The following is a 13308-nucleotide window of genomic DNA, read 5'->3' as shown; positions in this document are numbered from 1 at the left end:
TTTATTGCTAATGCTATGAACGCTAAAATAGAATTTCACACAAACAAATAAAATTTATTTTTGAACATTTTTCTTTTTTAGTATGTATCTTACCATATAAAGATGCTAAATGCATAAAGATTTTAATTTTTAACTTTTTGTCACTTGCGTTTATTTTTTAATTGCACCGCAGTAAGCAATCTTTGTTTGTGACAATACAAGCATTGCTGAGCCTAACAAACTGTGAACTATTTGTTGTGCAATTGAGAGAAATCAAAATTTAATATCAATAATTAAAGAGTTGTTGCAATATTTTTTAAACCAATGTTGCGATATACTATAAATTACTTTTACATTGGGCAATATTTTCATTACCAAACTGAAAAAAATATTTTTTTCCCTCTATATTAAATAATTAAATAATCGTAGGCACAGCCACTATTTTGAGTGTTCAACTCTTTGTTACATACTGTTCTGCTCCGACAGATACAACACGCATAAGAAATTACGAGGGTTTATGAAAATATGTACAGGGAATACGATGGGATAAAAAAATTTAACATTCGATTTTTAGTTCGAGAATTATTAATTGTTAAATTTGTTGCAAAAAATACCATCCTACCAGAATTCGAATTTGATTTTCCAGATGAAATACCAGATGAAGGCATATTCAGAACTATAGCATGTAAATCACCAGGCAAACATGTGCTCACTGCTGTAGTGTCAAACGAATGGAATGCGGAAAACGCCTCCCAAGAGTTCAGTTGTTTTCATCCTGTGAAAAGAGATTGGTCTTTTTCTTCTGATTCACCGAGAACATATCCACCAGGTAAGCTTATGACAAAAGGTTATGCTTCATTTGAAGAGTTAAGCAGATGAATGCAATTATAGGAAATGGTTTTAAAACAGTTACAAGTATCACTTAATTTCGAGTAGTCGTAGCTGTGAAACTCGTTATTACGCAATAGTGATCACTATTAAATTTGACCAATTAGCCCTGGAAACATTCTAGTTGAAATGCCCTAATTAATAATAAAATCTATTTTTTTTTTTAGATTTTGTGTTTTTTTTCTTCTTAAATTTTGTATTTCCTTGTTTTGATCTTTTTGTCTTTTGTTGCCTAGTTGCTATTTGTTCTTCTTTTTTCTAATTGTCTTTTCTTCCAGCCTTAACCATTAACCGATAAATGCTCCATTAGGGACAAAGGCGTGTGTGAAACTCGTTAAGTACAACCCCCTCTTTTCTAACTTTAAGTAAAAGTAATTTTTATAAAACCACATATTTTTCTTTCTTATAAAAACTCAAAACATAAATTATTGTTTAGTCTGCAATAATAATCATTTTCAGTTTCTGTAAAAAACGGAACATGAATTCTATAACAGCAGTTATTTTTAGTTCCTGTAAAGATCCAGAACAAAATATGTCATTGTTAAGTCTGTCTCAAAAGTTATTTTTATTTCCTGTAAAGCACAAAACAATGTACAAGTTACCATTAAGTGTGTAACAGAAGTTATTTACCCTCAATTATAAAAACTCGGAAGAGAGCATAAGTTATTGTTATGTATATCACATAGCAAAAATTGTCTACATAAAGCACACAAATATTTACACTAGTACAAATATTTACCCTAGTTCAAATACTTAAACTAGTTCAAGATTTGTGCCTTATGAGGTGCAAATAAACACGCTGAATAACGTTTGATCTGATGATCGGATTTTCATGTACTAAGACCCAATCCTCTTAATGGTTTGAAGTCCAAACATTAAATATGCTAATTGAATTACGATATCAGAAACGAAAACGCAATTCTCTGATTTAACATACCCTTTTTCCAATGGATTATGGGGAGTAACCAGTAAATGATCTCTATATTTTACGCAAGAGAGCTGGCGAAAGTTTGAAAATGTTGATTTTACTTGTTGCGTATTTCGCCATGTCAAGAAGGTTTCTGAGCTTGATCTCCTAACTTAAAATATTGTCGGCTCTAATTTGCTGGAATATTTAATTCATTTATATTCAATCCCACTACGGGGAAATATAATCATCAGATAAAGAGTTATTCAGGGTGTTCACTTTTTTTATTTTGCACACTGTATAATATTTTCCCTTACTGAAAAATTTACCTTATAATACAAAAGGTGTAAAACTAAGTAGTTGTTGTTGTTGTTTTTTAACGGTATTTTTTTTTTGGCCGGGATAGCCTGATTGGTAGGGCACTGGGCACATATCCAACAGTTCGTGGGTTCGATCTCAGCCGACTCTCCGAGTAGTAAAATGGTGACTGATGCACGTTAAATCTGTCGAGTCGCAAAGTCATCCATGTTCCTATAACAAACCAATACCTCTGCGGGTACTGATCCGGTTGTTTCCTTGTCTTCTGAATTGGTTACAAATTACAAGACTACGGTGTTGAACATTAGTAGTCGTAAACCCAAAATTGGGTCAGTTGTTCGAAGACGCATATAAATGTATTGTGTGTTTGAATGAAGAAGTTTTGATTTTTCCCCTCCAAATGCTAATGATATACTTTATTTTCAAAGGTAAAATTTCCTTCAATTTGAAGTTTGATGGCAAGAACTTGCCTTCCTCAGCAAAATACGTCGTAAATTATGGAGATGAAAGCGATGAAGAATCTGATGCGATAAGAGATGGATCTGATAAATGGACTAAAACTCTCTCACACACATATTCATCTGATGGAAATTATTCTGTGTCTCTAAATATCTCCAATCCCGTTAGTTGTGAAGTTTTTGAACTGACAGTAAGTATTATTCTTGACAGTCTGGATATTACTGGAGCCAGTGAACTTTAAATTTTTCCGTCTGTGTCATTCCATTAAATTCACATTCATCTTGGCTTGTCCACGCGTCATTCGGAACAACAATAACATTGCATACATCTTAATGATAGTGTCAGTTTACTACTTTCCTGATCTACTGCTAAACATTTTAATAAATTTCAACTTTTCTAATCCACCTTTATATCAATATAGTAGGGGAGAGTGGGGTCAATTGTAACAGGGTACGATTGTAACAGAGCAAAAATTTNTAACATGATTTTGCATACATCTTCTGGATGGTGGTAGCTCACTGATATTCTGATCTACTGCTAAAGATTTTAATCTATTTCAACGTTTCTAACCCACCTTTATATAAATATGGTATTTAACTCGCAATACAAACAATATTTATCACATGTTCCGATTTTCTTTCAGGTATAAAAAAAAAACATGTTTATTTAAAGACAGTAGGTTTTTGAGTTTGATATCATAACTTAAAATATCGTCGGCTCTAATTTGCTGGCATATTTAAGGTTAGGTCCTTAATTCATTTAGATTCAGTCCCACTATGGGAAAATATAATCATTAGATAAAGAGTTATTCAGGAAGTTCACTTTTTTTATTTTGCGCGCAGTACAATATTTTTCCTTACTGAAAAATTTACCTTAAAATACAAAAGGTGTAAAACTCAATAAAAAACAGTTGTTTTTTACTGCATTGTCTGTTTTTTTTTTGACCAATATAAACTGGTTTGGTAAGGCATTGGGCCCATGTCTAAGAGTTCGTGGGTTCGATCCCAGCCGGCCGAAGACTCCCCGTGTAGTAAAATGATGACTGATGCACGTTAAATCTGTCGAGTATCAAAGTCCCCCATATTCCCATAGCAAATCAATACCTCTGGGGGTACTGATCCAGGAGTTTCCTTGTCTTCTGGATTGGTTCAAAATTACGAGGCTACGGAGTTGAACATTAGTAGCCGTAAACCCAAAATTGGGTCAGCTGTTCAACGACGGATGTAAATGTATTGTGTGTTTGAATGAAGAAGTTTTGACTTTTTTCACCTCCATATGCTAATGATATACTTTATTTTTAAAGGTAAAATTTCCTTTAATTTGAAGTTTGATGGCAAGTACTTGCCTTCCTCAGCAAACTACGTCGTAAATTATGGAGATGAAAGCGATGAAGAATCTGATGAGATAAAAGATGGATCTGATAAATGGACTAAAACTCTCTCACACACATATTCATCTGATGGAAATTATTCTGTGTCTATAAATATCTCCAATCCCGTTAGTTGTGAAGTTTTCGAACTGACCGTAAGTATTCACAGTCTGGATATTATTGGAGCCAGTGAACTTTAAAATTTTCCGCCTGTGTCATTCCATAATATTCACATTCCATGCATACAATACCATTAAACATTTCAGTCAGAAATTGGGCCAGAATGATGTTATACTTTGAAATTTGATAATCATAATTGAAGCTAAATAACTTTCTGACGCAACCTATCACTGAACATCACTATTTTTTACTGTCTAATAGGAAAACAAGCCATTAACGTAAAAGGCTGAGGCATTCGTTAACGTCACTATTGACGTTAATTATAAATTATTAACGAACGTCACTAGGAACGTTAATAACTAAAATCTAAAAATTAACTCTTATTTAAAATCACCTGCTCAAGAAGCGTAATACCTTCGTATCGATGACAAGTGCTTACATGAATTCATGATTTTTCAACCTGTAAATTTAGGTGAAACGAAAATGCGAGTTAATTAAATAAAAAAAGCTGGGTTGTCACAAAATTGATACAGGTGTTCCCTTGTCTTCTGAATTGGGTTCAAAAATACAAGAATACGGACTTGGGATTCTGATAGCCTTAAACCCAAAAATGAGTCAGCTGTTCATCGTCGGTTATAATATAATACGAAATGGCAACATGTGAAACGTGATCGCTAAAGAGATAGAGCGAGTGTCTCCTAATGAAGCGACCGAGGTTTGAAAACTCGAGCGACAGCTGGTCTCTTCGAATTCTGGATTCAAATATACAAAGCTGTAAAGTTACGAGTTTGATAGCAGCAAACCCCAAAAAAATGGATCGTTTCCTCAATGAAAAGAGGGAAACATCTCATTTTTGAAGTTGGAATTATAATTTTAACAAAAAAAATTGACGACAACGGTACCGTTATGCTAAATTGACGAAAATACAGTTCGCTTTCAGAGGAGTTCGTCTTTTTTTTTCCGTTTTCGTCAGCTTGCATTCAGTGCAGTTCAATTTCAGACACCTCAAGCATGAATGAAGTACTCTTTCATTCAGTGACGCCATTTTTAAGATAAAAATACTTTTCCAAAAGCGTTATATAACTTTATCATATTTTGATGAGTTCTGAAACTCAGCCACAACTCTCTAACACTTGTTTTACTATAGCGTACACCGTATAACAACCTTTATAATAAATTTATTCCATTCGGCAAAATCAGTTTATAATCACCCGACACATTCGGATGTTTAAGTCTAAGTGTCTTAAATTTTTTAGCGGTAGATCTTAAAAGTTGTCAACTACCATTGCTAAGATGTATACAAAATCTTAAGCTATGAAATCTTCTGCCTTCTCCGTGGACTAAAAATCGTCAAATCCGAATTCAAAACCTCAAAATTCAAACTGACTCTGAAATTTGTGGATCATCTTGCGGTAGGGCTTAAAAGTTACCATTCCAAACTTCCAAAACTTTTAAAATATAACTTTGGTGCTGCCACAACAGCAGCAAAATTTTGAATGGCTAATTTTAACACCCTACTGAAAAAGGATCAAAATTTTTTTGATTATTTCGATTTTTGAATCTGATTTTCGCAGGTTTTCATTCATTGAGAGAGCAAAAGTTTTAAATTTAGAATCTTTTAAATCAGACTTAATCAAATGAAAACCTGTCTTAAAAGGATTGAAGTTCCAAGTAATCCTAGAATTTCTTGATCACCTTGAAATAGGGTTTAAAAGTTAACATTTCTTAACAAGAATATATTTTTTTAAGACTTTAAGATTACGACTTAATATTTTCTGTTGGTTCAACAAACCGAAATTTTCATTGGTCTACTGAGGAGTCAGAATGTTTTAATTCAGAGTTATATGATTTTAATGACGGTTGTAGTTAGGAAATTAGATCACCAAACTTCGAGGTAGAAATTCAATCCCCGAAGCTAAGAACCACCGATTACGTACTCGTAAAATATGTAGAATCAAAAGTATTGCTGTCAGTTGCTAAGCAGTACAATGAAGGATTCAGAGAGAATTTACTTCCCCTCCAGATCTATTTCTAAATTCTGGAAGGGGCCTCATGAATGAACAGTGATGCCATCTGTCCGCGGGATTCTAAGCTTACTCGCACTTTCATCCCAGCGGTGCTCTCTTGTCGAACGAAAGACGCTCCTTCCTGACTACTCCAATGGCTACTGATCTTAGCTAGTCCAAGTGTCATTCGAAACAAAAATAACATGATTTTGCATACATCTTCTGGATGGTGGTAGCTCACTGATATTCTGATCTACTGCTAAAGATTTTAATCTATTTCAACGTTTCTAACCCACCTTTATATAAATATGGTATTTAACTCGCAATACAAACAATATTTATCACATGTTCCGATTTTCTTTCAGGTATCCATTTTTAAGAAATTGGGAAACTTGTCAGTGACAACATATTTTGTAAAAGATGGTACATATCCCGAAGACAGGATTCAATTGAAAGGCAAAAACAAGTCAGATGCGCCTAAACACTCCACACTGTACTTTGAATACGATATTTCCGGTAAGTATTTCTGCTTTGAGTGGAATTAAAAGTTTTTAATTTTTACAGATTAATCAAATATATTGCCTTGAATATGCTAAATTATAAAAAAGAGGTAACATCAACAACCAATTCTCTGACAAGATTATTGCACAAATATGTAAATAAAAAATGCTTTTATCGAAAACGCGATAAGACTCTTGTTTACTAAATGAATAAATGGAGATAGCCAAAACCTAACAAACACTTTTTTTGAAATAGCATTTGCATATTATCAAGCTGAAATAATGAACTGGCCACTTAATGAAAGTATTCAGACCACCCATATGCCGTGGTGTAGTCAGGGACCCTCATTTTCTGTCACATCATGGAAACATATTTCTAAAATGTTTGTGAACATTTCTGTACAATGCTAAACTCCCAACTCTTTAACAGTATTTTGGGGAATGCTCATTTTTCTTTCACCTTAACTTTATTCAAAAAGGATTCATCTCTGTGTTTTAAGCCATTGAAACTTCACGCAACCTGATTTATAGCTGAAATCCGAGTAACTGATAAGAATCTGTGTATGAGGTTAATTGGATACAGTTTTTGGAGATAATGTAAACCAGTGTATTAAGGTAATGTGAAGCAGTGCATGCGACTAATATGAGTCAGCGTATGGGGCTAATTTGAATCAGCATGCGGGGATAATACGAACTAGTGTATGGAAATAATGTGAAATCAGTGCATGAAGATAATGTAAATCAGTGTAATGGGATAAGGCTAATATGAAACACTATATGGGTTGATGGAAAACAGCGTTTTCGGTTTATATGAAACATTATAGCAGGGCTTGATCTAGGCATAAAACTATTAGGGCCCCCCCCCTAATCGTTACTTTAAATAAAATTTTCATGTTGTGAAGTGTTTTTAAATTATTATAACATGAATTACTATATTATTAAATTTGAGCTTATACAGGGTGTCCCAAAAGGTCGTTTACAAACTTAACATGCTGGTCTGTCATATCATGGTGAACAAGATTTACATAGGAACTTGTGTCCGAAAATTAAAACTGAGACCGCTAGAGGGCGATAAGTGCAGGTTTGGATGAGGAGAAAAAAAATGATATCGATAGCGGTGTTAATATGATTTTTATTATAAAACATCATTACATCACAGCAAATGCTCAAAAATCCTTCCATTCGCCACAATACACGTTTAACAGCGTCGGCGCATGGATTCACGAACCCGTTCAAATTGGCCAGGAGTGTCATGGACACTTGCTGCCGCTTCCGCGATCCTGGTGATAAGATCTATGTCCGATGTTACAGGTGTCTCGTACACTATGGACTTCATGTGTCCCCATATGTAGAAATCCAGGGGAGTCAGGTCGGGGAATCACGGTGGCCATTGGACTGGTCCGCCTCTACCGATCCAGCGATTAGGATAAATCCTATCGAGGTATTCTCGAACAGCGTAGCTAAAGTGGGCAGGCGCTCCATCATGCTGAAACCAGATGTTTCGGCGTGTAGCGGCTGGAACGTCACCCATCAGATCCGGCAAAACTCTTTCTAAAAAAATGCGATAGGTATTTCCGTCGAGGCGTTCAGGTAGAAGGTAAGGGCCAATCAACATGTCACCGATAATACCAGCCCAAACGTTTACGCTGAAACGTTGTTGATGTGCATGGGCACGTGTACATCTTGGGTTTTCATGCGCCCATACGTGCATGTTGTGCAGGTTCACGACACCATCCCGTGTAAAGCAGGATTCATCAGAAAACAAAATCCATGATGGAAAATCTGGCTGTGCGACCCGCTGTTGCAAATACCAGCGTGAGAATGCAATGCGTTTGGGATAATCGTCAGCGCACAATGCCTGTACTTTTTGGAAGTGGTAAGGGTGTTGCATGTCATCGTGCAGTATGCGCATTATGGTGGAACGAGCTACACCCAAGACACGTTCGCCTTCTCGGAGACTTCTTTGCGGGTTGATGGCATACTCCTGTAGCACGGTTTCCTCTACGACAGGTGTGCGTGTAGCACGTTCTCGACCGATGTGGCTACGTGCTACGAAAGCACCTGATTCACATAATCTGCGGTGCAATCGTTCAAACAAAACATGACATGGCTGACGTCTGTTTGGAAAGCGTTCAAGGTACGTCCGTGCCGCGGCTCGTCCATTTCCATCAGTTGCGCCGTATACGTAATGCATATCGGCTATTTCTGCGTTACTAAACTCATTCATCCTTCTCCTTCAACGTCCACGCATGAAATGATTGTTTATCCCACTCTCCCGTTTTCGTGCAATTATCGCCCTCTAGCAGTCGCAGTTTTAATTTTCGGACACAAGTTCCTATGTAAATCTTGTTCATCATGATATGACAGACCAGCATGTTAAGTTTGTAAACGACCTTTTGGGACACCCTGTATTTATTTCAATTTTTGATAACTCGTAATTCTAATAAGCAATTCTTAAGGAAAAAAAACACAAAAAGAAATTATTTGTAACATTTATGGGTTCTTGAAAATGAGGCTGCCTTAGGCCTGGGCCTTGTGATAAATCGGACTGTGATTATATAGGGTTAATGTGAAATAAGTATATGTGACACATAATGGATGGGGATAATAGAAAGCAATATATTGGTATAAGGAGTTGTTGTTAAACAGTATATGTAGGGGAAGACTCTCCCCAACTTAATATAACGGACCAACACACTGTTACAAATAAAAGCATAGCCTATAATTATATTTTGTAACTCTGAGGTCACGTCTAGTATTAGCCCGATTTTATCTAAAGTTTTTATCATCTTTCATCCTCAGCTTAAAGAAGATCTCTCTGATTTGTTTTTATTGAACTGCTTGACACATGACTTTGCATCATTTGAAACTGGATTTTATATTACTTTTTTGGTTTATTTTATATTAGGTCATGTGACTAGTTTTGAAATGAGATCAGAAGATGGAAGCTTTGAACTAAGCTCAAAAGAAAATGTTTTGTCTCACGATTTTCCTGAGGTAGGTCCTCGTAAATTTCATTTTCTAGACTAATTATTGGATATCCATCATGAAAAAAACTGACAGAAAACCTTACCCGAAAATAAGAAAAACCTGGTAGTAAAACTATATTTCATTTGTAGCTCATTTTCGGGAGGATTAAAATATCCGTTACTATCATAACTTATTAATCAATATAAAATATATACAGAATTGTTTTATAACAGGAAAAAAACTAGATTCCAGTTAAACAAGTAAATAAAAGCAAATGCAAGTAGGAAAAGTGTTGATTGTAACCTCACTTGTCTTATTTCTTCTAGTTTTAAGAAAATTATGTCTATTGTCTGGAGGAATTCTCGTGATAGTCAGCCAGTAATAATCACACAGCTAGCGTATACAGACACTACTAGCGCTTATAGATCAGAGGACAGATGGTAATATTGTCCAGCTTTCACGAGAACTCTTTCCTACTGAAAGTTTTAGGCTGTCTGCTGCTAGAGAAACAATAGTAAAAGCATTTGTAATGAGGAAGAATTCACGAAATGGCATGACTCAAGCAAATTAAACCAGAGGAAAATGGCTCCATTACCATATTAACCGCTTGCACGTGTGTCTAGAGTCTGGAGGAATTCTCGTGATAGTCAGACAGAAATAATCACACAGCTTTGCGCTATGTTCTACAACTGTATGAAATATGTTTTTATTCTTGTTTTTCTACAGGTAGGAGAATGGAATGTATCTTTTGTGGCGAAGGATTCTGATGTAAATGAACAAAGTAATCAGATTTCAAAGCAGTTGCGGATACTGTCAGAGGTTTCTAACTACGTCTACAACGCAAGTGCAACCGAAGGGGAAATCGACGAATCCATTGAATTTACTATCTCTCTCTCAGAATTCGATGATTACTCATGTGTTGTATTTGATGCTGCTGATAATTCCCGATTACGGGCATTTGGAAATGAAGAAGTATGCACACTACACTATGATAAAGAGGACTTTAAATTCATTGAAAAACCAACCGATTTTGCCAGGTAAGATACAAATGAAATATAGTTATGTTTATGCGATACGAAAATGACAATTTGTGTGTCGCCGTGAAAAAAAGCTTATGTAATATTGATTAAGGAAAAAAATAGTATGTTAAAATCTTTTGAAAGCGAACATTATAACAAAATAGGATATTTTAAATAATTTAAAAATGCTATGAGCTTAACATACACCATCAAAAGGGATGAAAGACGAAATTTTTTAAAAATTTTAATTACAAATAATCTAGACAATGCAATAAATTACCTTTTTAAAATATTTAGGCAATACGATTACAATTAATTTTAAGTTTCAAAACAATTTGTATGTTTTACAGCCATTAAAATTATTATGAAATTTAATACTTTGACGGAGATATGACACCGGTGTCCCTTGTATATATTTTTGACTCTCTAATTGGGTACTTGCACTTCAAGAAAAAGATCACATATACCCACACATGTGACCTACGACGTCAGCGCAAGCTGATCGTTTATAAGCAAACAAAATGGCGTGTTAAAGTTGAGCGAATTGTCTCCACACAAGTTAGATTGTTAATTAATGTGGGATTAATTAAATACAGCTTCGTATCGTTCATCGAGTTTGTTGAAAAATAATTATTTCTCGTCTACATCTTTTACTTAACTTAGATTTATTATTTGTTTATGTAATTTATTGTAACCGTGATATATTTTTATTTCGTGTACCTGGCAACTTCGATGCATATTATGTTTGGTTATGTTCTACATAGTTTCAAGCCTGTCTTTGCGTTAAATATTAAATATCTAGTGAATTAATTGAAATCTTCGTGAAAGAATATAGAATGCGTTAAGGACTTGGCTTACTCGTAATAGAATGGAAAGAACAGTTTCGTGAACAATGAAAACAATTGCCACGTTTTAAGAACCAATCAGAATTGAGATACCCGCACTACTAACATTATATACAAAAATATAGTTTGGTATTTTTTTAATTATAAAAAACAATCTAATACTTACTAAAACAAATCTTTTAGATTATAGGAATTATATAAAATCCAAAAAAGGTAGTTTTTTTATTCGCGCTCAAAAATTTATCAATGATTGATTTCTTAACACTAGATTGCACAAGGAAGTCATTTTGACTGCTTTTTAATTTCAATTACGAGGGTTGTCCATAAAATAAGGTTCCCAAAAAGCTGCGGACGTTAGGGTGTTAAGCGAGGTTTGGTGAGACTGGCGTGTAGCTTGGCTCCCTTTCCCCCAGTCCCGCCCCGGCGAGCTATCTACAACGTTAATTCTTGTCATGGTAGCCTTGAAAGATAGCGCTTCCATTTGTTTCTCACGCCAGGTGCGAATTACGCTCTGTGATTTGTTTTTGTGTGCAAAAAACGTTCCTCCGGTGGACATTCATTCTCAACTGTGTGAAGCGCACGGGGAAAAGTGTATGAGTGTGCAACATGTGCGCAAATGGTGCAGAGAATTCAAAGACGGGCGTACAGACGTCCATGACGAACAACATTCTGGTCGGCCACCGTTTTCGGACGAAGAGATTGCAAAAGTGGAAGAAGCAAAGCTGAAAGATCGAAGGGTGACGGTTCGGGACCTCAGAGAGATGATCCCTGATGTCAGTAAATCCTGCATTCACAACATTTTGAGAGATCACTTAGGATATGCCAAGGTTTGTGCAAGGTGAGTCCCGAAAATGCTGACGGATGACAACAAACGGCAACGTGTGGAAGCATCCCGCGAATTTTATCATGCCTACGAAACCGATGGCGAGGATTTTTTGGACTCTGTTGTCACTGGGGACGAGACCTGGGTCCACTACATGACACCGGGAACAAAAGAACTATCCCGTTAGTGGAAGCATCCATGCTCGCCAAAGCCGAAGAAGTTTAAGCAAATTCTGTCTGTTTTAAGCTANCTGTAAATAATACAAAAAAGATTAAAAATTAATTTTAAACAAATTTCTTTACACATTATTTATTCTTTTACAATCCAGTCATTTTGACTGCTTTTGAGCAATATAGGTATATACTAAATTTCAGTCTTTCTAGTGTAAAATTAAAGAAATTTCATTCATGAATAACTGTTTCTCTTAGATATAAATAACAGCAAATTTGAAAATTAATTGTTGGGAAGTGAGCCGTGTTAGGAAGATTTTGCCTTTAATGCAGAAAAAAGCACCGGTGTTTTATTCTGTACTTCATAACCATAAATTATAAAATTGTTAAATATAATATTTTTCACTTATTTTGACTTAATATAAAGTAATATAAAAAGTATGAAAAATATGTTTAGTAAAATTCTGCGTCAAAGGGTTAATAGCACTGTTTTATTCAAAGGGTTAAGACATTTTACCCAACGTTCATGCAATCTTTAATAAACTTAAAAAGTGGCAGCAAAAATATTAATATATATTTTGTATGGTTCTATATCCCTAATCCTTACAATATTTAAATAATACCGAAAAATTAGATAACTACATGTGAAATCTCCGGTTGTAACTTTTAAATTTTAAGAACTTAGCTGATAAAAAAAACTTACTACTCGAATTTTAAGTGCGAATTCTGAGTTTTTCGAGGATTGCTCTATGAAATTTAGCAACTAATGAAATTATAAACTTACATTCAATCTTTCAATTTTCGCTACCTAAAAAATTTTAGTCTGTAAATGTAATTTTTGCTGTGTTATAGGTGTTTAACCTTAGGATTTCCTGCTCTTACATTTATTAATTTATTTTTCTGCTAATCGCATTGTAGTTTAATTTTCCAATCCA

The 13308-nt window shown here is 34.9% G+C and overlaps 1 protein-coding gene across 1 annotated transcript in view; it reads left to right on the top strand.

The window, feature by feature from the left end:
• The first annotated feature begins 622 nt into the window (after positions 1-622).
• Positions 623-13308, top strand: part of LOC107436988 (location of vulva defective 1-like) — a 91683-nt gene continuing 78997 nt past the window's right edge. Inside the window, exons 1-5 of the mRNA XM_071187150.1 lie at positions 623-808; positions 3855-4075; positions 6412-6562; positions 9455-9547; positions 10247-10553. Of these exons, the coding sequence (XP_071043251.1) occupies positions 9475-9547; positions 10247-10553 (380 nt within the window). The 5' untranslated portion in view covers positions 623-808; positions 3855-4075; positions 6412-6562; positions 9455-9474. The remainder of the gene's footprint in view (positions 809-3854; positions 4076-6411; positions 6563-9454; positions 9548-10246; positions 10554-13308) is intronic.

Source organism: Parasteatoda tepidariorum, chromosome 10 (genome assembly GCF_043381705.1).
Source record: "Parasteatoda tepidariorum isolate YZ-2023 chromosome 10, CAS_Ptep_4.0, whole genome shotgun sequence".
NCBI classification, from domain to species: Eukaryota; Metazoa; Arthropoda; class Arachnida; order Araneae; family Theridiidae; genus Parasteatoda; species Parasteatoda tepidariorum.
Note: the sequence above shows the minus strand (reverse complement) of the source record. Positions and strands in the feature narration are given on the sequence as shown.